This window comes from Talpa occidentalis, unplaced genomic scaffold, assembly GCF_014898055.3.
Source record: "Talpa occidentalis isolate TD23 unplaced genomic scaffold, MPIMG_talOcc4v2.1 talOcc4.7, whole genome shotgun sequence".
NCBI classification, from domain to species: Eukaryota; Metazoa; Chordata; class Mammalia; order Eulipotyphla; family Talpidae; genus Talpa; species Talpa occidentalis.
In genome coordinates, this window is record NW_023605083.1 from 66,995,683 (window position 1) to 67,023,492 (window position 27,810).

The 27,810-nt window shown below is 41.3% G+C and overlaps 1 protein-coding gene across 3 annotated transcripts in view; it reads right to left on the reverse strand.

Moving 5' to 3' along the window:
- Positions 1–27,810, reverse strand: part of ASTN2 (astrotactin 2) — an 834,050-nt gene that overhangs the window by 147,621 nt on the left and 658,619 nt on the right. For all 3 annotated transcript variants that reach the window (XM_054689531.1, XM_054689530.1, XM_037494593.2), the window contains one exon: positions 100–233. In XM_054689531.1, coding sequence (XP_054545506.1) covers positions 100–233 — 134 coding nt within the window. The remainder of the gene's footprint in view (positions 1–99; positions 234–27,810) is intronic.

Genomic DNA, 27,810 nt, shown 5'->3' on the forward strand with positions numbered 1-27,810 from the left:
GCTTATGGACCAAGGGAACAGAGGCCAGAAATGCCCTGGGCTGGGAAGAGAAGTATCATGAAAAGGGATGGCCAAAGGAAGAGGGCCATACATACGTACACCGGCTGCGGGAGGGGACTGCAGTTGGGAAGCCCACTGGCATCAAAGGCGCTGAGGTCACACCTGCACCAGTCATCAATAACGTCCCCTTTCCCTGAGCACCAGTAGGAGCTCATCAGTGCACTCTTGAAGGCCTGGAATAAAGGAGGACAGAAGAGACAATAATGACAAGGGTGAAGAGGTTGAGAATCAAAGTGCCAGTAGTCATAATGGCAGCTGACCAAAAGTTCTGAAGAGCCCTCCTTAGCACAGGTGGTGCTGAAATCCCTAGCACTCTACCATTAAATTCTCCCATTCTGAAATGTCCTCTGTGTGGCAAGCCAGAACAATCAATGAGATTGGATGGCAACAGCATCCACTCTACCTATATGCAATTATTTCATCTTCACAACCCAATAAAATAGATATTATTATAAATAATTATCATTTCCTACTCTACAAATTAGAAAAGCAGAAGTCACAAAGAAGGCAAGTAACTTGCTTGAGTTTATAGCTAGTAAGTGATGGAGCTGGGATATAATCAAGGGTAGACTGGCTCCACACCCTATTATCCTAAAAATTTCTGTACATCTTGCAGAAATCTAACCATCTCACCACCCTGCTTAAAGACCTTCAGAAGCTCTCCACAGCCTCAGGAGAGTCTTTGCTCCCTACTCTGGAGTCTGACCACCTCCCCTGTCTCATCTACTCCTCCTCTGACTTTCCTTTGCATACTGTCATCCAAACTCATGTAACCATTAACATTTCCACTAACAGTGAATCCCTGCATATGAAAGGTATGCTCTAAATCAGAAGAGAGCAAAGTATTTCTGTAAAGGCACAGAGAGTAAATATTTCAGGCTTTGTAGGCAGGCAGTCACTACACAATTTTTTAACCTGCCTTTGTAGCATGAAAGCAATATTAATGATACAAATAGGCATGATTGGGTCCCAACAAAACTTTACTTACAAAGATAGGCCGTAGGCTAGATTTGATCTGCGAACTTATTGATTCTTGATCTCAATTACAATCAGCGTTTCTCTTTTGCTGCAATGTGCTTCATTGTTGTTTAAAACATATTTTGTTGCTCTGCTGCAACATACTTCCTTATACACGCACACACAAACACACATACACCCCACTTCACTCTCATTCTTAAATGAAACATTCTTTGTCTGGGAATCCTAACTCAAATTTCTTAAGCCTGGATCATACCTCCTCTTCTGGACACCTTAACACAGTAGACCACATTGATCATCACACATCTTGTCTGTCTCACCCAAAAGACTCTGATCCCGAGGGCATGGGTTATATCCTACTCACAGGAGAATTCTTATGGGGCAGACTATTTACTGAACCAGTGAGCAGGCACTGAAAAACTGATTATAAGGCTCCAGATCAAATGAACGTCAAGCTTTAGTTACTCCATTTACACTCAATTTCACAGAATTAGGGATTCAGAATGTTTGACAGTGCTTTATAAAACTTAGGGATTCAGGGAATGTTGGACTCTCATACTACTTTGATACACTTTATGCATTTCCTTTCTTTCTATTTTGCTTATTTGTAAAAAAAAACTTGATGTGTTTCTGTAGCCAAGGTCATCTGATTATACAGCCATCACTTTCACTATGTTCTCTTTGTGAAAATGTATAAAATGGGTCTGTTGGGCCTCCCGGGTGGTGCAAGGGGTTAAGCACCACACTATGAAGCAGACTGCAGCCTCTGCAGCACAAGTTCGATCCCCAGCTGGCCAGGAAGCAACCCACATGGTGAGGCAGACCTCTCTTGTCTCGCCTGCTGCTCCCCTCAGCAGTGTATTTCATCAGTCTGCCTGTTCTGTGCCCCATACTATCTCTGGTGAATCCTCACACACACACACACCCCCATCCGCATCTCTGGCTCTTGTACACATATATAAATAAATCTTTGGAAAAAAAAAAGTGGGTCTGTTGTCTTTCTCCTTAACTAGACAACACAGACATGGAAGGAAAAGATGTGTATCAAGAATGCTATCTGGGGGCATCCCCGGTGGCACAGCGGTTGAGCGCTGGGTTGCGAAGCTGCCTGCAGCCTCTGCAGCGCTGGTTCAATCCCTGGCCACCAGCAAGGGTTCCACATGGTGCACAGACCTCTCCTGCCATGCCCGCTGCTCCCCTCAGCAGTGTACTTCGTCAGTCTGCCTGTTCTGTTCCCCACTCTGTATCTGGTGAATTTGCTCACCCTCCTGCGCTTCTGACTGTACCCAGTGCTTGTATAAATAAATAAATAAATCTTTAAAAAAAAAAAGTATGCTACTGTGAAGTCAATTTTCAATAAAACTATAAAGATCAAAATTTTACAGTACTTCATTTGACCATAATGCCATAAAATTAGATGTCAAATATTGAAAAAAACAGGCCTCCCCTGGTGGTGCAGCGGTTGAGCACTGGGCTGCGAGGCTGCCCACAGTCTCTGCAGCGTCGGTTCATTCCCTGGCCTCTGGCAAGGGTCCCACAAAAAAAAAAAGTAAAAAGTATTGAAAAAAAGTAAAAACTACAAATGTATGGATACTAAACAATGTGCTGCTAAGTAACAACTGGATAAAAGAGGAAATGAAAGAAGAAATTTAGAAAAATACCTTGGACTAAGCAAAATTACACAAACTTCTAGAAGCTTGGGGATACAGCAAAAGAAGTCTTACACGGGCAGATAAGTACAATCCAGGCACACATTAAGAAACAAGCGACTTTGAAAAAGAAGAACAAAGAAGACCCAAAATTAATAGAAGGAAATAAAAATAAGAGCATCAATAAATGAAATAGAGATTTAAAAAACTATACAAAATTCATTGTAACAAAGAGCTAATTCTTCAAGATGATAAATAAAAAAAAACCTTTAGCTAGACAAATGAGAGAGAAAACATTAATAAATGGAATCACAAATGAGAATAAATCACTATGTATAGCACAGACATAAAAAAAAAAAGTTTGTAAGTGTTTACTATGAGCAACTATATTCCAATAAATGTGATAACCTTGAAGAAATGGTAAGTGTAAGATCAATATAGTCTAATAAGACTAACTCAGGAAGAAACAGATGAATTGAACAAACTGATTGAAACAGTAATTAAAAAAACATCCAAAAACAAAAGCCCAGAAATTGAAAGAAGAATTAATGCCCATCTTACACAAATTGTTTTTAAAAGCACAAGAGGGAATACTCCCTAATAAATTTTAAAATGCCAACATTACCCTAATACTGAAACCAAAGACAGCTCAAGAAAATTATAGACCAATATTCTCCTGATGTGCATCAATGCAAACATTTTCAACAAAATATTAGCAGCAGTATACCACAAGGATTTCATACAAGGATAAAGTGGGTTTTATCCCAGGGATGTCAGGATGGTTTAATATCCATAAATCAATTAATGAATTATTTCATAAATCAACAAAACTAAGGATGTAAATCATATAATAATCTCAATAGGCAAGGAGAAAACATTTGATAAGATTCAGCACACACTTATGTTAAAAACTCTAAACAAGATGAGAATAGAAGGGACCTACCTCAATATAATAAAGGCCATATATTACAAACCAACAGCCAATATAATACTCAATGGGTGAAAAAGTGAAATCGGCCCCCATAAGATCAGGAACAAGACAAGGATGCCATTGTCAGCACTGCCTTTTAACTTAGTACTAGAGGTCTTGGCCAGAGATAACAAACAAGGAAATAAAGGAAAATCTAAGTAAAAAAAGGAGTGAAACTATCACTATTTGCAGACAGTATATTATATGTACAAATCCTAAAGACCTAATTTAAAAGTTATTAGAAACAATAAGTGAATACAACATAGTGCTGGGTCACACAATCAATATACAAAAACCCATAGCCATTTTATACATTAATAACCAACAAGAAGCAAAAGAAACTAGGAAAATAACTATTTATAACTGCCTCAAAAAGAATTTAATATCTCAGAATCAACCTAACAAAGAAGGTAAAAGACAGAACGATGAGAACTACAAGATGTTACTAGAATATATTTCTCATCAAAAGGACCTAGATAATGACATAAGGAGATAAAAGGAAAGCCCACGATGATGGATGGGGAGAACAATATGATCAAAATGACTACCCTGCATTAAATGATATACAAACTTAACACAATCCCCCATCAAAATATTAAAAAAAAAACTAAATAAAAAAAAGTATATATATATATATATATATATATATATATATATATATATATATATATATGGAACTGCAACCACAAAGGGCCTTGAACTGCAAAAGCAACCTTGAGACAAAGGAAGACAAATGGGGGTTATTGCCTGACCTGACTTCAAACTTGAATACAAAGCAATAGTATTAGAAACAATATGTTATTGGCACAAAAACAGGTAAATGGGCCAATGGAACAGAAATAAAACCACATATACAACAGCACCTCAACTAAGGTAGAGCACCTATGACCATAAAATGGGGAAAAGATAATCTCTTTAATAAATGGTGTGAAAGACCCTCCCTGGAGGCACAGCAGTTGAGCGCTGGGTTGTGAAGCTGCCTGCAGCCTCTGCAGTGCCGGTTCAATCCCTGCCACCGGGCTGGGTCCCACATGGCGCACAGACCTCTCCTGCCACCCGCTGCTCCCCTCAGCAGTGTACTTCGTCAGTCTGCCTGTTCTGCTCTCCGCTCTGGCTCTGGTGAATTCTCTCACCCTCCTGCACTTCTGACTGTACCCAGTGCTTGTATAAATAAATAAGTTAATCTTTAAAAAAATATATAAATGGTGTGAGAAAAAGTGTAATGTTACACATAAAAGAATGAAGTTGGATTAACTGCAAACATCATACGCAAAAATAAACTCCAAATGGGTTGAAGATTTAGATAGAACAACAGTAAAATACATAGAAGAAAACATTGGCAATATGTCCCATAATGTCAACAATAAATATATTGATTTGGTGACCCAACCCCAATGGCAAGGAAATTAAAAACAAAAATAAACAATTGACATTACCTCAAGTTCAAAGGCTGCTACATAGCAAAAGAAAACACTAGATGGTAAAATAAACACCCTACTGAATGGGAGAAAATATTTATACAATACATAACTGATAAGAGATTAATAGCTCAGATATATAAATCCCATACAGTTTAAAAAAACAAACAAAAAAAAAACAATAAATGGGCAGCAGATGGGAACAAACAATGGATATCCAGAAAGCCAAAAGACATGTGAAAAAATGTTCATCATCATTTCATCATTTCTAGTAAGAGATGCAGATTAAAACTACAATGACATACCATCTCATACCTGTGAGCTTAGCAAATTAAGGAGATCCCCAATAACAAGTGTTGGAGAAGATGTGGAGAAAAAAGAACCCTATTACACTTCTGGTGGGAAGGTGAACTGGTCTAACCTTTATGAAAAGCAAACTGGATTTAACTTATATAAGAGAAATGGAAATACCATATGACCTGGCAATCCCACTCTTGGGCATATATTCACGGGATATGAAACTGTCAACAACAAAAAACCCATGTGTTCCTCAATGTCCATAGCAGCACTATTTTCAACAGCTAGGCCATGGAAGCAGCTTAAATGACCATCAACAGACAACTGGATCTGGAAGATGTGGTATATACACACCATGGAGTATTAGATAGCCGTAAAACAGGATGAAACGCAACCACTTTCAACAAAAAGGAAGGAATTTGAGAAAACTATGTGTAATAAAGTCAGAATGATAAAAGCAAATACTGGACATTTATGTGGTAGACAATTTGATCATGTAAATCATATTCAAACACCAGTGGACATCAATAAACATCCTGAGGGCTCTGAGGATAGGTGGAGGGAGGGAGAAATGAGGGGTTAGTTAGAGGCATGGGTGGGGGGATGTAAAGAATGCTATTGTGTAAACCTCCATCACATTTCTCCCGGGAACTGCTGAGAATTATTTTTTCTCCAGGGGAGGAACAAATGATCTAATTTCTCCTGAATTAAAAGTAATGGCCTTAAGAATTATTTTTTTTATGTAATCATTTTTTAAAGATTTATTTATTTATACAAGATACAGGGTACAGACCAGATGCGCGGGAGGGTGAGAGGATTCACCAGAGACAGAGCAGGGAGCAGAACAGGCAAAATGATGAAATACACTGCTGAGGGGAGCAGTGGGCGAGACAGGAGAAGTCTGCAGCGCCATGTCGGACCCTCACTGGCCGGCCGGGATTGAACCGGTGCTGCAGAGGCTCAACCGCCTGCACCACCAGTGGAGGCCCAAGAATTATTTTTTTTAGTTATAATAAAAAGCTAATGCTCATGAAGTGTCCAGTTATACAGTATAAGTGATTTAAGGGCATTAAAATATGCAATCCTCATGGAAGTCCTGAAACAGAGATATTATAATTCTCACTCACTGGTGAGAGAACTAGAAATCAGAGCAGTGAAGCAATCTTCCCAAGGCCACACAGCAAGTAATGGGGGTAGCAGAAACCCAACAGTTTCTGTGACTCCCAAGTAAAAACTGTTTCTGTCTAATCTTACAGGACAGTGAGGCTAAGCCCATGTGGGGCTGCCAGATTCAGTAAATAAAAATACAGGATGCTTAGCACAACTGAATTTCAGATAAACAACTTTTTTTCTTGTATTATATCCCACTCAATGTTTGCAGAGAAGGCACGTGGGTCAAGGTCTGGTACACAGTAATCACACCATTCCTACTGCTTGTCAGAACCTGCTCAGGGAACAAATGTCTGTTCTCCTACCAGCACCAGAGGGGGCACTCTCATGAGGACAAAAACCAGATGGGAAGGCATGAGGTCATACTGACTGATAGACCTTTTTCTACCCCCATTTGCAAGCTCTCTCTTACTGAAATTAGCGTGCACAACTGCTCCTGGCTGAAGATTCCGTTAACATCTCCAGCCAGCACTAGGGGCTTAATGACGGTAATGGTGAAATCCTGGGCCATGGGTGAAAGTGACACAGATGGTAAGGGATTGCCCTGGACTCCAGCAAGAGGAGGAGAGAGAACATCCTGTTTTGTTTGTGGATGCGTTTTTGTTTTCACGTGTGTGTGTGTGTGTGTGTGTGTGTGTGTGTGTGTGTGTGTGGTTTTTGTAATCAATAGTCACTTGAGTTTGTAGAAAACAAAACAGGAAATCTCTCTGGACTTGGGGAGTTTCACCATCCAAGCAGTTCTTGGGAAGAAATCCTGCCTGTGAGTCTCCACAGCCACTGGCTCATTCCCAAACCCTGAGGAACAGAATGGGGACTGGTGCAATGGCCAGGCAAACCCTGGATGGAGCACAAACACACCCTGATAAAAGGCCTACATCAAACAGGGAGCCCTTGCAAGACAGCAGAAGCCAGCATTGTGTCAGCGCGGGGCCGCTCTTCCCTTACGCTTCAGCCCTTGCAACACTCCGTCCCAAGTCCAATTAGATCTCAAGGGAGGACAATCATAGCATGTTCCAGCTTCAAGGGGCTCTGTAAACCATCTAATTTAATCCATCTTACAGATGCAGATACAGTGGCCCAAAAGGCTAGCTGGCTGCTCCAATGTTACAGACCAAGTCTGTGATGAAACGACTATTCTTCCATTGATGTCTCCAAATCACCCTTAGAGATGGGCGTTGTCTCCTCAGTCACAGGTACGTAAAGGAGCAGGGACTTGAAGTGTGTCTCAATCCCGGCACCCTCGACTTTCCCGGGTCATATAGGAACAATGAATGCCAAGATTTCACCCAAAACATCCTTTTCAGCTGCTCTGCTTGGATCCTTTGCCTATGTGTTTGTGTGTGTGTGTGTGTGTGTGTGCCTGTGTGTGTTTGTCTGTGTCTGTGTGTGTTCTCGAAGGAAAATGAAACCTTACACTGGAGGCATTGTTGACTCCTGGCTTTAGAGTTAAGTGAAGGGACTTAAAGAAACAAATCCTGTACTTAATACCAGAGCTAAGGGCTACATTTGCATGGCCATTGGTTTTCATAACAAAGAAGGTTTGCATTTCCACTACTGGTAAATGCTTCCAACTTCTGGCTAATTAGCTAGCAAACCAAGCTGGGCAGGAGGAGAGAACAGCCACAAAAATGTTAAGCAATCAAAATAAACTAGGATTTATTCCTGACTCTGCTGTTACTTTCTTATTTGAACTTGCCTAAGTTAATCTTTTCTTTAAGCCTCAATTTCTCTATCTGTAAAATAAGGACACAAGTTATACTTCTGTTGGTTTAAGTTCAATAAACATTCACCCAACTTCATACTCCATACCACTCGTCATGTAGATGTTAAGATGAACAAGACCCAGTTACTAACTTCAAAGGACTCAATTAAATGTTGAACACATACACACAATTACAATGAATATGATTCAAATACTGTGAAGTAATATACACGGGGGGTGCAGGAATACAAAGGATGGGGCCCTTCCAGCACTAAGAATATTGATGTCTTAGAAATCTTATATTTTAAATAAAAACTGTGTTTGATTAATGTGTTTGGGACAATCTATATAGACTATCACTGAGCCCTTATTCTATATTTTCAATGACTATTTTTTACCCTAGAAATTATACTTGGGGCAGAAACACTCTGTTGCTATTGCTCCAGAGATGTGTAGGGCAGCAAAAGTCTGCCACCCCAAATAGGTTTTCTCAGCAAAAGGTTGGTGGTGGGATGGAGCTCCATGGGCTGTGTAGAGAAAATTTAGGGTAAAATTTTATTCAAAAATGCTTTCGAAGAAAAATATTGGCATGTAAACTCCTGTAAGGGCATGTACCTGGAAGACTTATTCTCATCTCTTCCCAGTAGAGAAGGCAGAACTTCAATCTGCATATCTTTGTCTACTGTGACTTCCCTGCTAACCTCCCTGACTGAAGTTTCTCCTTTTCCAAAGACCTTCTGTCTTAGCTATTTAAAATGGCATCTGAAGCCACGTGAATTACTCAGTCATACTGGGTCATTACCAGGTATACAGGACATACATGTTATTATTTAATCTGCTTTTTACTTTTTTCTTTTATCAATGTGCCTGATGCTTTTCTGATTATTTGATAGCCTAGAAGAATCCAGAGAGGTATGCAGTGATTTCTTTTGCATCCTGATAGATGATTTTGGTCTATATGACTAAAAATATACTATATAGACTTCATTGAGTCCAAGAAATAAGTTTCTTATTCTACACTTTCAGTAATTAATTTTTATCCTAAATTATACTCAGGGCTGCCATTTTGTTTTTGTTGTTGAGATGTAGAAGAGCAAAAGTCTGCACCCCTAAATATGTCCTCACTCACAGCTGACTGGATTTTGCTGTATCCATGGTACAAATAAGCTTGTTTCTTGTGACTCCCCAACTCATAGCAATTGAGGAAGTGAAAGGCCTTCTAGAAACAAAACTGATTACCTTTCTACTCCTGACTCCCTTTAAGAGCATAACACGATACTCAGGTAATCAATCAGTCAATATTAGGTGAAGTAGTGTTCACATGGAATACTGAAACAATCCAATTTATAAATGATAAAGTGTGTGTGTGTGTGTGTGATGCTGTTCTTCCCCAAATTACTAATGTCTCCCATGTCAGTAAACAGCACCTCCATCAAATTCAGCACCTCCAGTCAGAAACTGGAGATCAACCAGGGCTCCTGCCTCTATCTTACAACATGTCTCCAAACCACCTTCTTTCCATGGTCCCACTGCTGTCTACCTGGTAATTTATCCCTGTGAGTCCAGCCTCTGGACTAGTCTTCCAGCTCCAATTTCACCTTTTCACCACCTCCTCTCTCAGTCTTCTAGCATATCACTGCTTATTCAACCCCTTCACTCAAACTCCTTCTACCTCTGGTGGAAGCTTCAACTTCTTAACCTGACCATCCAAGACCTTTCTTTTCAACCTGTGGATCTTTTCCCACCTTCTCCCCAATGCTCCCACTCTTACGGTAATGCACTGTTTAATACCAAGCCTTTACTCATGATATGTCTTTGGTCTGAAATCCCTTTCCCTACTTCTTTCTCTCGCTGAATTCCAGGAAACTTTTTTGTCCACTCCAGAGATTTTATCTCTCTCATCTCCCATTCACTTTTTACACATTCCACATCTCTTGGTCCTGTGTGTATTTAAGTGCCTTCTTGCTTATCGGACTGTAAACTCCTTCAGACATTTGATTCATCTCTGTGTCCCCTTCCCAAGGAGTCAATGTGTGTGTGTCCCCAAAACATGTATTAAATTCCAAAGAAATGAAATGGGATACGCTGCCAGGGATTAACTTCTGTACCTACTGTTGTTTTATTCTTATAGCAAAAGTAATGACAGAACTGCAATTGTTCACCATTGTCTAAATTTCATTGAAATTTAGAAATTTCACCTAAATTTCATTGAAAGTCTAAATTTCATTGAAATTTATGAAAGGGGGTTGCATGGGGAAGGAAGGTAAAATCCCATTTAAGACATTTAGAATCACTGCTCAGAGGAGAGTAAGTTGATAGTTTTGCTCAGGAAGTACTTGCAGGTTCTGGGGCCCTACAGAGGCATGGAAAGGAAGGATAGTGACCAAAGCCTAACCTTGCAGAGAGACTGATTCCTGAGTCCATACTGTCACACATTTAATTGGTCAAAAGGGACTAGGATTGATGCACACAGATGGGTTGAAGAGGGCATCAGAGCTGTGCTTGCAGAAGCAGAAAGAGGAGTTTCTAGTTTAGGGTAGGAACCCTGGGTCACCTGCCACTCATTCATCAGCATCCCTTGCAGTCACAGCAGGAGACGCCAATCAAGCATTTCCCTGGTAGTTACAGGAGTTGGTAATCAGGAGTTGAGCCCCCCTTCTTTGCAAATGAAATAAGACATACTCTCCATGTACCCTGATGGGAGATAACTTGTTACAAATCAATGACTGCATAATTCAGCTGCATGTGTGAGAACACACTGGGGAGAGAAATGGGTAAGGATAGTTGACTTAAGCCTTCTCATACTTAAACAGAGCAAGAAGGCAGGTGTGGTGACTCTAAGCTATGACACTAAAGCTCTTTGACTCATGGGGGTCCCCTTCCCATGAGTCTGGGTTCTAGGATTGTTTGACCAAAAGAAGTATCGCTGCTTCAATTTCTAGGCCCAGGGCTTTAGGATCTGGCAGCTTCCACATCACGTCTCTTGGGACACTCACGCTTGGAATACAACCTCCGTGCTGTGAGGAGCCCAGACCACATGGAGAGGCCACGTGTATATATGCCAGTCAAGAGAGCCAGATGAAGCCCGAGCCAGAGTCATCTGCCGGATGTGAACAAGCAGGCCTCAGAGATGACTCTGGCCATAGCCACCAGCTCACTGCAAACATATGAGCTTGCCCAAGTAAGGACTGCCCAGTTTAGTCCAGTCAACCCCCAGAACCATCAGAGGAAGTAATAATACCACCATTATTTTTTAAGCAATTTAGGTATAGCAACTAATAACTGAAACAGCAGGTAATTAATCCTGAATGACGGCCTAGAAGAGGGAGCAGCTGAGCAAAGAGAAGTAGAAACCTCAAAATACACACATATCCCAGGGGTTGGTGGGCTCAGAAGTGACAGAAACAGGCCCTTCAATAAATTTGTGCTCATCGGCATTTCCTTATAACATGATCAGGGAAAGAATATTCCATTCCTGGGTGGAGCCACTGTCTGTGTAGAGTTTGTGCACTTTCCAAGTGTCTGTGTGGGTCTGATATGGGGACTAGTTTCCACCTACATCCCAAAGACGTGCATATCTCCACTGTTCCATCGGAGTGGGTGTGGGAGTGACATGCCTTGTGATGGAAGGGCTGTCTGGTCCACAGTTAGTTCCCGTCTGGACCCTGAACTCCTGGGGCAAGCCCCATTCACCCACTACCCTAAACTGCAATGGACAGAATATGCATGAATTAAAAAAAATGACTGTTTACTATTAGAAGTGCTTGGTGTCTCTATTAAGGAGGCTGATGTTTTTATGACCAGAAATATGTTATAAAAATTTAACTCTGTTTACATCCATTTACCTATAGGAAAGCTGGTTTTGTTGTATCTCATTTTGCTAAAAGTGTCAGATTCCAAAAACCTTTGAAGAATAAGAAGTGAGGATTTCCTGTACATGCATGCTCATGTCACAGTGCCTGACATTTCAGATGAAGATGAGTCCTAAAAGGTGTTACTGGCCCTCACAACTTTGCACAAAGGGGTCCAAAGAAGAAAAGGGGCCTGTCTTGAGTTATGTTATGAAAAACCAAGCTTTTCATATCCACTAACTTTCACCAACTTTGAACCTGGGTGCGAGCCACTGATCTGCTTGCTGCTGCACGGGAAGCGGACTCATCACATTTACTGAAAGTGTGCTGAGCTCTTTAGCTACACAATCTCTTTCAGTCCTGTCAAAGCCTTCTGAGGCAGCTCGGCAGCTACCATGCCCATTTTACAGATGGGGTAACTATGGCTGGAAGGGTGCCTAATCAAAGTCGCCCAGCTGAAAAGAGCGAAAACCAGAACTCAGAGCCAGGTAGTTTGAACCTGAAGCCCATTCTCTCAGTCCTTGACATCATAAGCAACGGTCTCACTAACCGAAGATTAGTAACAGTCCTTAATGTTTATTGAGTGCTTGCTATCTGCCAGGGACTGTTACAGATGCTTCCAGTATATTACCCTTCACAACAAACTTCAGTACTTTGGATATGTGAACTCATTTAATTTTTCCAACAGGTTGTGAGGTAGGTATGCTTATGTTCATTTTACATATGTGCCCAAGGTCATAGAGCAAATAAGTGGTACAGCTGGGAGTTGAGCCCTTGAAGTCTGGCTCTACAGCCTGTGATCTCAAACATAAAACCTCCAAATAAACACTGGTGGAAACCACTCAATTTTCAAAAATTGTTAGTTATACTCCTGATCACCCCTGTTCACCACGCCTCCCACCCCAACTTAGGGTATATTGAGATTCTTCACTGTACCAGTAGGGAGAGACCAAGGAAAATGCCATTTCTTAGGTCGAATATCATCAGCAATGTCACCTAGTTCAAAGTAACAGAAGCCACAGAAGTGGATGAAATCCTCAGGGAGAGGACATAGACTATGCAAAGAGAAGGCCACCTAATACAGGAGAAACAGGGGCAACTCCAGCGTTTCTGACTCAGGTGCGACATGACGTCAGCAAGTTCTTACCCTCTTTACACTTAATGCCACTTGTCATTTCTTTCTCTTGCACATTCAGACCACAGCATTGCTGGTTCTACTCATTTTTCGATTTGCGTTATAGATTTTGCTTTTTCTCGATATGCCCCACAATATCCCCATCCTGTTTTAAGACTTTCCTGTCCTAGGTATATGTATTTCCTGGGCTCTTTAAAATGTCCTACCAGCAGGCAACACTGCAGCGACAGTAAAAGCTGCTCTGCAGGGTCTGGGGTAAGGAGGGGCCCAAAGTAACAGGTGAGGCACAGATGGTATCAGGGCAGAAAAACAATTCTGCACACCATCTCAGTGGGGGGAGGTGGGGGGGTTGACAGCGCATACTGGTCAGAGCTCTTGGATGCACAGCAAGAGGGAACTGAGCACACTATAGGCTTCGGGTAATGGTGAAATATCCATGTAGGCCCCCTGCAACCGATGCCCCACGCCGGGTGGGATGTCAGCTGCCAAGGAGGCTCTCTGAGGGGTGGGGAGCAGAGGGTATATGAGAACTCTCTTTATGGTCAGTTTGGGGGTGGGGACCTAAAGGTGTTCTAAAAAATAAAGTCTATTAAAAAATAAAAATAAAAAGCAACTCCTGCCAGCTAATCACCGCTTGCAGAGGAGGTAACGAGACTGATGAGTGTGGCACTGATGGTTTTTAGAAGCAAGGGAGAATGGGATAAAGGGAAAACACACCTGTTAAGCTTTCCTTATTCTAGGTCTGGTGCTAGAGCACCTGTCTGTTAGCTCCTTCCTGTCCCCAGCAACTGTACAGATGAGTAAGTATAGGGTTAGATCCGAGCAGAACCAGACCCAGGGCAAGTGGGACACAGCAGCGCAGACAGTCTCTTTTGACCTCCAGCTCCAAATTCCAAGCTTTGGCCCCCTGACATGCCTGCCTTGCCCAGCTTTACAATTTTAGCCCCTGAGTCAAATCCCCCCATTCACCAGGCCACACAGAAAAGAAACACTGACTGGCAAGGATCCACATCCTAGATGAGCTATGACACAACTCAGTCTTTAGCTCCATAAATCACAGCAATGACACTTCATTTCCCCTGTCAGGATGAACTTCTATTTTCAAGTCCTCCTCCCCTGAATGATGAGCACCAGACAGAAGGGCTTGTTAATCTGGGTGACAGGGGGAAGACACTTAGAGCCAGTCAAACCCCCCTTTTGCCACACTTACCTCTACTGATGAAAAATATTAGAGAAATAAATATACAACCTATTGAGACGGTCCTGCACAAAGCTCTGCTGTCTGTTCCCAAGACACACAGAGACAAGATGGGCTTCTGTGCTTGTCAGGCAAGCAGTAGTTTTTCTTGTCAGTTCAACCCATATTTCAGCTCCCACCCATCTCATGAAGAGGGTGAAGTGTGAGTGTTAATACATTAAAAATAACAGTGAACATTTGGGAGCATTTTTCTGGGCCGGGCACAGTGCTTGGCGTGTGCTCTGTAGAGACCCAGTGACTGCATAGCAATCCCAGGACTGTGCACCCCACTTCCCATTGGATAGAGGATGAGACTGAGACTCCAGGGGCTCTGGGGTCCTTTCTTATGTCTTACAGTCAATATTGGGCAGAGCAAACTTCATCCTCAAGTTTCTCAAATTCCAAAGCCCAAATGCTGAGCCACTATGAGCTAATCTAATCGTCATAATAAGCCCTGTCTTACCATGCTGCACTCTCTTGACACCACCTTTGAAAAAATCCAAACTCTAATATGTTTGGGACTCGTGTGACTGTGACTTGATCAATATCACAAATCTAAGATGGTGCAGAAGTAGGATTCAAATACAGGGCTGATTCCCAAGGCAGTATCTTTTTCTCCATCCAGGTCATTTTTCTCAAATATTAAAGAGAGGAAGGAGTTGAGGCACACCACATACCCTGGAGGGAACAGGGTGATTGGTTTAATCTTGTTCTGCTCTGTCCCACGTTCTTGTTATCACTCAGAACAACACTCCCAAATGCATTCCCAGGGGCAGGGGCACAACAGCATATGAACTGACTTCAGTTCAGATAAAATGGGGAGTAGAAGGGGGAGAGAAGTGGTGTCTGTGGCCAAATAAATTTGGAAAAGACTGTATCAAAAAAACTAAATCAAGTGCCTTGCATAGAAGTTTCCAGTCATTAATATGCTAATGATCACTGGAAAGCCCTGAGAAGATAATCTATAAGTCATAGCATTATTTACACAAATCTGTCCATGGAACTTTTTTTTTCCCACATGGCATCTGGGGATTGGGCACTCTACAGCGCCTTCTCCTAGTTGAGTAAATCTAGTTTCCAGGCTGAATGCAAAGTCCTCGGCCAAACAAAACTCACCCAGAAAAAAAGAGCTCATCCCAGTTCAGTCAGTAACTGTGGCCAAGTCGGTCTCCCTCTTTGAGACAGTTATCTTATTTATTAAAAGTGGGTGTTGGATGTTCTTGTTTCTGCAGTCCTGACCTCCTGGCAAGACCGTGAGTGCAAGAAGGATATGTAACTCATACTGATGCTCCCCCAGTGCCTGTTGACTTCTGCCAAGCACCTGGGTGCCTACTCTGGGATCTAAACATGCCCTGAGGACCCTGCTGGCCTGATCCCATCATGATAGGCTTTCCTGGATGCAGATACTGCCACTGCCCACTCTGTGGCTATGAATCATGTGAATGCCTTTGTGCCTAGGTCAAGCTCCCCCAAATCTCTGGGCTCTGCTTCTCCCTCTAGTATCAGCTCTTTTTTTTTTTTTTTAAGATTTATTTATTTATTTATTTATTTATTTATTTATTTATTTAAGCACTGGGTACAGTCAGAAGCATGGGAGGGTGAGAGAATTCACCAGAGCCAGAGCGGGGAGCAGAGCAGGCAGAAGGACCGAAGTACACTGCTGAGGGGAGCAGCGGGCAGCAGGAGAGGTCTGCGCACCATGCGGGACACTCCTCCAGTGGCCGGGGAGCAGCCGAGGATTGAACCAGCACTGCAGAGGCTGCAGACAGCTTTGCAACCCAGCGCTCAACTGCTGCGTCACCGGGGAGGCCCTAGTACCAGCTCTTGATGGGACCCTTTCCCCAGCCATGCTTTCTTAGCACTAGCCTTCCACATGCCCCCACGGACTAATGCATCAACTCTCAGCTCTGAGACCACCTGCTGTGGGCAACAGTCCCTGACCCTACAAAGTTGAGGTGGACTCCTCCCATTGTAACACATCTCCCCACACCTTCTCCAACATAGTTGGCTACGTCTTATGGTATCATCTATTTCACTGCTTCTCTGTCTATACAAATGGAGGCTGGCACTTCGGTTTGTTTGCTAAGAGTGGTTTCCTGAGTGCTCAGCTGTGCTCTTTGTCCTTGAGGGCATGAGAAATCACTGTGTCATTACAATAATTTCTCCCTTTTTTTGCTTAGAAAATTCAGTGGGCTTCTGCTTCTTACCACTAGAAGGGCTTTGACTAAGACAAGTATAAATATTCTGCTTCTTAGCCTGGCATGCAGGGCCTTACACAGTGATGCCAAACCATCTTTAGCCTCAAATCCCACCACCATAGTCTGTTCCAGCCCTATGTAGAAGGTACACTGAAACACTTGCCATGGACAAGACAAGCAACAAACTTTTATGCACTTGGCTTTGGTCAGCCTAGAACAACTTTCTTTCATTTTTCCTTTGATCACATCACACTCATTCTTTAAGACCTATGGCAGTAGCATCTCCTCTGGAAATCCCTTTTCACATATGTCCCCAAATTCAAGGACTTCACTGTACCTTGAAAACAGCCCTGCTAATGCATTAACGTATTCTGTTGAACTGCGTATCTGTCTGTCCTATCCATTGAACTTTGAGTTGTTTGCCTTGTTTCATCAAAATCTCCTTGCATGAGGCCTGGCCCATAGTAGATTCTCCCTAAATGTTTCTTGCATGAAGAAGTGCTGCATGAATGAGTGATAAACTCTGAGGAATAGAGGTCTGGGAGCTCCTTGGATGTCTAATCTATGTTATCCAAGTAAACTTGCTCAGTCATTAAGGCAATAGATCGTGCTTACATTGTTCCAAACTATATCTAGACCATTTGTCCTGCCTGTCACTGAGCTGATAGCAATTGTGAAAGTGATGAATAGCAGACCAATTATGAGCAATAGGAAACATCACTTATAACTCCAGGGAGAAGACACAGCCATATCAGTAGCCTCATCATCTAATCATGAGTCATCTTCCCAAGGCATCTTGCCCTGTGACCTTGAACTGCCAAGGGCTTCTTGGTATTATACAAATCCAAGTTCTTCAGAGGACTGCTCCTCCTCTCAGTCTGTCTCCTACAAGGAGTTGCTCCTGGCCTGCTCAGTTCTGGAAGGGAAACCTGGATGGAACTCATTCTTTTCCTAAGGGAAGCCTTTAGCCAAGCATCCCAGCCCCACCCAAAAGACGAGACCTGTCTTCTAAGGCCTGCTGTCCTTTGACAGATAGTAACTCCTCTCCCCTGTGGTGAGAACATCTGGAGATGAGAGCGGGTGGGAAGGTTTCAAGCAGAGGATTGTCCAAGATTGTGGAGTTTATGTCACTAAATGTTAGCTTAAGTCCTGAGTATAGCACTGCAAAATTTCCCTTCTGTGGCCACTGGTGACCTCACTTTTCCAGTACACCCTTGTTCCCCTAGGAGGCATCTGAAGGAGGCAGTCTCTCCAGTTGGTAAGGCCTCCACGGTTGGGCCCATGGGTGGAGGAAGAGGGGAAAAGGTCAAAGGACAGGAGACATGCTTAGTCTAGACCCATCTATGCCTTTGAAAGGTAGTCTAGAAATTTGAACATGTTATAAAAAAGAGATTTCTACCAGCTTTATTGTATTTGATCACATTTCCATGATGGCAAGCTGGACTCTGAAAAGTCTAGATTCCTTAATCTAGCAAAGGATGCTATACAAGCTAAAGGTTAAAAGTATAATCGTTGGAACTTAGCCCTTGGCTAAATCTTAATGTTCATACTAAGCAAACCGATAGAAGTAACTCAACTTACTTTCTACATGTGTAAAATGGGGATCATTTACAACATAGCTAAAAGAATGCCATTTCAACATATGTATCCACACACATGCATATTTGATAATATATATTGACAATACACTGAGCTTGGATATTCTGTAGGGGGAAACAAATTGATTAATGTGATAAAGTTGTTATTTACAGGCATAAAAGGATTCTAGGCATATCTAGCTCAGGATTCTTTTTATTCTTTCAAATATTCTTTCCAGTGGGGGAAAAACACATCACTACAATCAACTGTTAGAGACATTAATGAGTATCTTTGCCTTTGAGAAAGATGCTTTTCCTAGTTTCTGTGAACTGATTACCCTTTTGGGTTTTAGCAGTGTGTGCCTGAGGGTGAGGTAATTACTATTTATTGTACACTTACTCTATGCTGGGTATCTAATAGAGACAAGAGCAAGAAGACAGGAGGAGGAAAAGAAAAAGAAGGGAAGATGACAAAGATGAAAGAAAAGAAGTTGCAACTAATCTGATCAAGAATTTAATCATGCTAGGCATTGCTAAGTGCTTTATATACATGAACTTATTCAATCTATTTCTGTAAGTTGAAGACTGTTACTTCACTGGGATTTCATGTAATTAAGTTATTTATCTTTACTATGTGGCAAATTGACAATGGAAGCCGAGGTCTTTCTTGCTCTGTCCTGTCCTTTCTTTGCATCTATCATATAATAGCCAGAAATGCCCTAGGAAGTAGGTCTTAGAATATCCTCATTTTACAGATAAGAAATGGAGTCCAAGTACTTTAATTCACTAGTGCAATGTCATTTGGCAGGTAAGCATAATATGTGGAGTTCAAATCTAGATTTGGTTGACTCTATAACTTGGGCACTCTCAGTAACATTTCACTAAAAAACCTAAAACTTCAAAATCTCATTGATGTGTCTGTTAACTTTAAAAGGAACTAATACTCTCATGAACAAATAGATTGTTAAATAAACAAACATGTCAGTATACCTACCTGCAGGTATATAGACAGATAGATGCCTATCTAGCTATCCACCCATCCATCCATCTATATTTCCACTGCTCCATTCACAATGGCTATATGCATATTTGAGAAACTACACTATGAATGGAGCACCATGGAGAGAGCACCATGGATGGTGCTCTCACTAATGAGCATTCCCCCACCCCACACAACTACCATGCTTCTATTTCCTAATATCCCCTCTGATTTTTTGAAGGGAAGCAATAATTTCTGGAAAAGATTCAGGTTGGGCAAGCAAAAGTTCAAAGTGCCAAGTCCAGCTCTTTTAATAGCAGATTGATGCTTCTACAGAAAATTTGAGGAGAATGGTTTTGGACTGAGTTAACAGAAGGTATTTGTTGAGTTCTGAGATTGAAAAAAAAAAAAAAAAAAACCTTTGGGCCTCCCCGGTGGCACAGTGGTTAAGCGCTGGGTTGCGAAGCTGCCTGTGTTCTCTGCAGTGCTGGTTCGATCCCCGGCTACTGGCAAGGGTTCTACATGGCGCGCAGACCTCTCCTGCCGCCCGCTGCTCCCCTCAGCAGTGTACTTCGTCAATCTGCCTGTTCTGCTCCCCGCTCTGGCTCTGGTGAATTCTCTCACCCTCCTGTGCTTCTGATTGTACCCAGTGCTTGTATAAATAAATAAATAAATCCAAAAAAAGTATTTCTTTAAAAAAAAAAAGAAAGGAAAAAAAAAACAAACTTTGACTAGATGATGGAACAGCTTCGAAGGGGCTGGGGGTGACTCAGAGGTAAGAATGGAACAAGAACTGTTACCATCAAGGGAAGGTAAAGAAAAAGACAGTTGGAGGAGTGATTCTATAGAATTTAAGAAAGGTTACTTGATGCTAGATCAGGCTTTTCCACATCCAAGAATAGAAGGAGTACTTAATGATAAGCAGTTTCTAGGACTTACATGGTTTCTAGGACTTACATGACCCATACATGCTATAGAACCACAAGTGTTTAAATCCTAGTCCCAAAACTACTGTGTGCTATTGATAAGAGATTTCTCTTTCTGAACTTCTTCTTTTAGCCACTCACAAGTTATGTTTAGAATACCTACAATGTATATGACACCCAAGATAGAAGTTAGTAGGACCCCGAACAAATCCCAAAGTTGAAAGCAACGGACTTGGATTCTACCCTTAATTCTCAAGACAAATGGAATAATTTCTGCATGGCGTAACTTCTTCATACATCATATATCATTAACAAGGACACAGATCTGCTATAGTTCTTTCAGAGGCCAAAAATCAGGATGGCTAGGATAAGACTGACTCAGAAGCATGTGATGAAAAACTATTGATGGAACTGAGGATGTTTTCCAGAAAAGTCTAAATGAGACCCAAAATGTCTTCAAATACTCGAAAGACTATCACTTAGAACCAGGAGAGAGGAATTTTATTGAACTGCTATGTGCCACACATTGCTATTATGCACCTTACATGGATTATTTTAATTAATTTGAAAAATAGGTCTAGAAGGTAGACACCTTTGCTCACATTTTACTGATGAGAAAACAGAAACTTAAAACCTTAAATAATCTGCCCAAAAGCACACAGAAATGTGTGGCAGAGCTGATATTTGAGTCCTCTTCTCCCTGACCACAAAACAAATGCTTTGTCTAGTAAGTTCATAGGTAAGACTATTTCAATATAGTATTGATGGACAGAAATAGAAATGACAACGACAAGAAATATATAGGAAAATATGTTGATTCAATATAAAGAAGGATGTTTTAGTGGTAAGAGAAGAGGTTACTCAGGGGTCACTGAGCAAGCTGTTAAGAAGAATAATCAAACACAGGCACTTGTAAAGTATAATAGAAAAGAATCAAGCAATAAACAAGGGTTGGGCTAGATGCTTGGATAATCCCTCCCATTTCTGAGCTTTCCTGCTCCTTTCTTTCTCATAGGTCTTGCTTTGATCATAAAATAATGAAAAGTGGAGGAAGAGGGGATGGAAAAGCAAGAGGAAGAATAGGAAGAGAGAAAAAGACAAATGAGAGTTTGTCTATATTCACTACTTACTATATATCAGGCTCAACACATTAGATAGCCATTTCATTTAATACAATAATGTCAGAAATTAGGTATTGCTGTTAATAGCCCCATAGTACTTCTCAGGGAACAAAGGCTCAGAATATCTTGCCAAAACCCCATTGGAAAAAGGGAAGAATCAGAATTTGATGACAGATTTTACTGGCATCAAAGATAAACTCTTAACTGCTAGAGTAGAAAGTTCAAATTGTCTTATTAAATCATCTTGGTCTACAGGTCTATCAATGCTGGTTGTGGTGAACTGCCAAAGCCTGGTCAAGCTTCTAGACCTAACTACCATGTTAAAAGAAGCAGAGAAACAAGTTAAATGAACATGGGATGCAATGAACAAGATCTAGGTTATAGACAACAATCCAATTTTCTGAATAAAATATCATAACGGATTAGGAGGGAGAGATAGAGGAGGGAGAGGAGAGAGAGGAGAGAGAAGAGAGAGAGGAGAGAGAGGAGAGGAGAGAGAGCATGCACTACAGATTTAAGGAGATTTACCTATCAACCAATCACAATGTCTAAATCTCACTTAGCTCCCAATTTAAATATACTAGTACCAAAAATGTAAGACAATCTCACAAACATGCACAAAGGCTGGATATGTGATCATCTAGAGAAATTAGAGTTAATTTGGAGAGTATGGTGCATTTTAATGGCATGGATTTGCTTTTTTTTTTTTTTTTTTGAGCCCTTATTTCTGAGATGAGAGAGCAAGTAACATGGACTTGACATGAGTTGATCATTGTTCAAACTGAAACGTAATAGATACGAGAGGTTGATCAGGGTAGTATCTCATATGTTACACTTCTCTAAACAAAATTGGTTTTAGGATCGGTAGCAGGAGATCTAGGGATTTAACAGTCCTCCCCAAAAAGGGAAAAGGAGATAATATTTAAAAAGGAAAAAACACATGGTTCCAGGAGAAGCCACATTCTTCAAAGATTTCTCCTCCCCTCAGGACTTGAATTTATGACCTGGAACCCTTATGCCCATAATTGCAAGGAATGATGTGACTCTGCTGTCCAGAGAAGGCGCTGCAAGACCCACTGGCTGTGGAATGGTACAAACTCATGTGGCCTTCAACTACCTCTGCCTGGTGAATTGTGAGGCACATCTGGAATGACTTTTTTCTTTTTAGATTAGACAGAAATAGAGAGTTGAATAGTTTGTGAATTCTCTCTGGGCCCTGAGCATCACTGGCTGACTGAAGTTGCCTAATGACCCAAGAAGAGCCCTCGTGTGAACAGAACTCAGCTCCAACAGGGATGGGGCTTGCGGCTCATTCAGTTCCTGGAAGCCCAGCATCGCCCTGGCTGGGGCAGTCATTGTGTGACATCCTCAGATAAATGATGGTTGTGAGATGAATGAATGGTTGAGACAGCTGGAAAAAGGATTCTAGCTCTGGCTCTGACATTTGTTAGCCCTGCGGGGCTTAAGGGGTGTGGGGGTGGTAGCTATACTTCCTGAGCCTCAGTTTCCTTATCTGTAAAATGAAGATAAACATTGCGGCTTTCAAAGACCTATTGAAAGGGGCCAGCACATGTGAAAACACCTTGTAAGCATATTCTCACTCATTTTTCACCTACTCATTGATTTATTACCATTCAAAATACATTTACTGAATTTCTTCTATTTGTTATGTACTAGACTAGAAGCTGTTGGTACAATGCTGAGCAAAAGTTTGTCTAGTAAGGACTAAAATCTTTTACCCCCTAACATATAGAAAAATGTTTGCGCATAACACAAGAAAGGATATTCTAGAAGAGAGGGAAGCAGGATGCCATAGACCAAGCTGTTACTGGAGGTGCTCAAACACAGACTCTGTAACCTGGGCAAGGTGTGGTTTAAAGGAATCAAGAAGTGAACTCGGTTAGCTTTCATTCATGAGTCTACCTTCTCTTTCCTTTCTTCCTCATTGTTTACTGCTGTCCTCATAAAAGAATAAACTATGGTGAAGGAAGAGACACAGACAACAATCAACAATTGCAAATTATAAAATCATAATGAGAAACTATATTACCCACTAGGGAAGAAAGAGGAAGAGACTTAAGAATTTAAGCAAACAAAACAGGGGAACTTTGTCAAATCCAGAAGACTCAGCAATCAGGTAGGTGAGGAATAGTTAACTGAGTGAGGGCTGAGAAGATACTTTGCAGATCTAAATGGCATGTGCAAAGGCCCTGTGTCATAGTGTTCCTCGGAACTGGAGGATCACTGTGATTAGTGCACAGGAAGCCAGGGGGGTTGGGGTAGCAGATAAGTTTTAAGATACTGGAAGGGCCAGTCCAAGAAACCCTTGGTGGGCCATCATGAGCACCTTGGTCTTGATCCTAAGAGCATTTGGAAGGAAGTTTAAGAGTTTTAATCAGGAAAGTGATGTGATGTGAGCAGGCTTTATTTTGAGACTATCACTCTCAAGGGAGTAAAAGGAGAAAGTGGACTGGAAGAGATAAGGGTTGTTGGCTACAAGGGAGAAAGTGGACTGATGAGGGTTGTTGGCACAGTCAAAGTAATATTTGGACCATACTGGGTATAAGTGAGCATAACTGAAAAATGCTTAGAAGAAAAAGAAAAATCTACAGGATTCAATAGGTTGTAGTTTCAGAGGGCTGGGGGCAGTCAGGAAGGAAAAAGAAGTATCAACAATATCTCATTGGTTTCAAGATTATAATGACTGAGAGAGAAAATGCTATCAACATAAAGACAAAGTCATTTATGACAAACTTGGTGCCTGCAAGGATTAAAAACAAGGAGAATCCACTATGATCCCATTGGATGAAGGGAGCCTACCCAGAAATGAATGGGGGTAAATCAGTGTAAATAGTAGGAGTCTATTTTTCCCAAAAGTCATGGTCATTTAATAAAAAAAAAAAAATGAAGACACTGAACCGGAGAAGGTAATAAAGGCATCAGAGTGTCTTCAGTACACACTAGACTTCCATTTATTACACTGTATTTGACATACTGAAGGAAGTAGTTACTAGAGAGAGCAGAATGAAATAAGAAAAGCTCAGGTGCCCACAGGGAAAAAGTCCTGGCTCCACCAGCTCCTATTTGTTGGACCTTGGGGCAAATGATGTCAACTTCTCAGTGCCTCAGTTTTCAGTGTCAAAAGAAAGATACTAACAGTACCCACCAAGAGGGGCTGAGGTGAGGATTCTGTGAGCTAAGTACATAAAGTGCTTGAGAAGCTTGTGGCACAACTGAGCAGCTCAGTAAATGGTTGTTATTAACATCACAAAGGAAAGACAAACTGCCATTCTCTCTTTTTTAAAATTACATTTGCTAACTGAATTCAATGACCTATAGTGGCAAAAACCCCCTACTCTAATGCAAAACTGTTTGCATTTACTAAATCTGTGTGTTTTATTGAATCTGGTAGTCTTCTGGTCCCATGAAATAGCTATGTTTTCCAGTTTTGCAAGTAGGCAAGCCAAGCATTAAGTTCCTCTTTTGTAATTGACCATGAGTGTGTTGAGTAATATGTGGATTATTTCCCTCTCTTTTCTTTGATCTTCCTTCTTGCCAAGGATTGCCTGACAGTCTGGTTCTTGTCCAGTTCACCTCCTTCTCAGAATGCACGAAGATGAAGAAGTCACCCACAAAGGCCGAGAAGATTTAGGCTATACTAGACCAAGTACTTGACTTTCTTAATCCCCAAGTGAGGAATTTCCTGAATGAATTTCAGAATGACAAAGACCTATGAACCATCATTTGAGACAGTGGTTCTCAAACTCAGTGTGCATCAGAATCATCTAGGGAACTTGCAAAAATGAGGATTCCCAGCCTCACCCTCCAGAGAAACGGAGTCAGCAGGTGGAAGGCAGGGATCTACACTTGTAACAAACACTTCTGCCAACCCCATCGCAAATGACTCTGATGGGCATTGAGAGACTCTGAGATGCAAGTCTCCACACTCCACGAGCACTCCTGACCTCTATTCTGCTTACTTCCCTCCACCCCTCCACCTTCTAATAAACTATATTATTTACTATTCTGATTGTTTATTTTATGTCTCCCACACATGCTGTGGTAGAAATTAAGTTTCCAGATGGTGGAAATATATGCCTGTTTTGCTCCCTGATGTATTCCAAATGTCCAGAACAGTCCCTGGCGTAGGAGACCCTTAATAAATATTTGTTAAAATTTGAATCAAGTCCCTGCTCTTCCAGACATCTCATATATGGACTTCTACAATGGACATTCCAACTAACTGGTTCTTTCTCTAGTGCTCTACAGCATTTGGGTTAAAAACAGAAAATTTGCTGATGCCATAATATTTTTTTACCCTGAAAGAAATTCACAATAATCTATAATTCTGTATAAACTTTCTGAGAACAAAAGGCCTTTAAAAATCTGAGGCTGTGGACCCCCAATTAATAACCCTTGCCACAAAGGGTTTTATTAGTCTAAAATTCATATCTAGTTATGTCTTCCCCTGGCCCCCTGTAGTTTAAACGGTACCCAAATCCCTCAACATAACATTCAAAGCTGCCCACAACTCATTAAATCTTCTGGATATCATTTTGCTAATTTTAGCTCTTTTAAATATTTCCGACTTGTTGCAAAAGTGAATGATTAAACATGGAGGCTTTGTTTGCAGGCATCCTGGGCTTGGATTCTGACCCCCCACAAGTCACTAGCTGTGTGACCTTAGGTCAATTGTTTAACTCTTGAAATCCTGAGATTTTTGCTTTTTAATTTATGAAATGTGTATTATACTGCTTATTTGAAAAATGCCATAGGGGAAAAGAGTGAGAATATGTATTAACCCACTGAGCATCTAAAAATGCCAGGCATCTCCAGGCATACAATCAGCACTCAATAACTGTTGGGTCACAGTCTTCTATACTGTATGTTCAGTACATAGTATTTGGCATTTAAATTTCTTTCCCCTTTTTTCCCCCTGGTGTCCCTCAGTCTAGACCAAGGTTTGTCGAACTTTTTTTGAAAAGGACTAGAAAATCAACCTTTTGGGTTTTGCATACCATGCCATTTTCTGTGGCGACCACTCAACTCTGCCACTGTGCTGGGAAAGCAGTCACTGATGATCACTAATCAGATGAGTGAGGGCTGCTGCATAAATTTTATTTGTATAAGCAGGGGGCAGGCTGGATTTTCCCTTGGACCAGAGTTTTCCCACTACGGCCTAGACTAGCTTTGGAACTTTACGGACCTAGGTGCAAGATTCTCTGAGCCTCAGTCGCATCACCTCATCTATGAAATAAGGATGATGACAGTACTTCCCCTGCTAAGTTGTCAGGTGATCAGGTGAGATAAGGTATGTAAAGCCTTTGGCACAGTTTTTGGATAACATGAGCTAGTCTTATCTTTGCCATCAATAGACTTGTCTTAAGTTGCTCTACTATCTGTCCTTATCCACCTTCCTTGCCCCAAGAATCTTTTCCAGATTCCCCCCTCAGTGCTTCTTTCTCCTCCTTGGCTAACACTGTTGGAATGTCTATTACAGTCTTGAAAATAAATCATGTATTGATGTAGCATATGTAAGAAATTATAGACTTATGTGGCTCTTCTGACTCATCCACTAGACTATGAGCTCCTTGAAGGCACAATGTGTCTTATTCCCCTTCGTACCATTTTCCTGACACATGCTAAGCAACCCAATTCAGTGTGGTCGTGATGATAGTGGTAGTAATAATGATGGAGGCTGATCCTGGCTATTCATTTCTTTTCCAAGAGTAGTCACTTGGAATTTTCTCTCAGTAGGAGCCAGTAAGTGGGAAGTAGAGCAAACAATCCTTCTGGCAGAGAAAGAGGATCTTCTGCAAAGTCAGACACCCAAAACAAGACCAAAATTATGGCTCTTTGTAGGGCAGTGTGAAAAGGGGGAAAAGTTCACTTTACTAGAAACCAGGAAGCTTGAGCATGAGAAAAAGAGCCATATAGAGTATTTCACGGTCTTAAAAACACTAGCAATCCATTTCTTAATTTTCTACATGGCAGTCTTACAGGGAAATGGCCAAAACCCATTTCAGAGATGAGGAAATTGAGTCTCCAAGAGATAAGAGACATTTTTGAAGTCAGAAATCATGCCTGATGCCTTCAAATTTAGCCTTGGCTATGTGACCCAGGGACAAAGAATGGCCAAGAGAATTCCTTATCCCTGCATCTCAGTATTACTGCCTGTAAAGAGGTTGATCTGTAAAATAAAGAGGATAGGCTTTTTAATATTCACCTCTATTCATGAACACTGTGTAACTGGGATGAAGCCAAGATATGTCTTTCTTTCTCTTTCCAATATTAATTTAAAGAGTGAAAAACTGGTAGTGATTTTGGACAGAAAGTAAACTGCAGATCACAAGATGCCTCTTTCAACCTCAAAATATCTCCCTTTTTTTCTGGCTGAAAGTTAGACCCGTTGCAGCACAAAAGGGGACTGTGAATGAAGTTAGCCTATATTTCTCATTGTGAGATAAAAGACAGATAAAAGACAAAACACTAGAAGAATCATGTTCAATGCCATATAACAGTCCAGGAAAGAACCTAGTTCA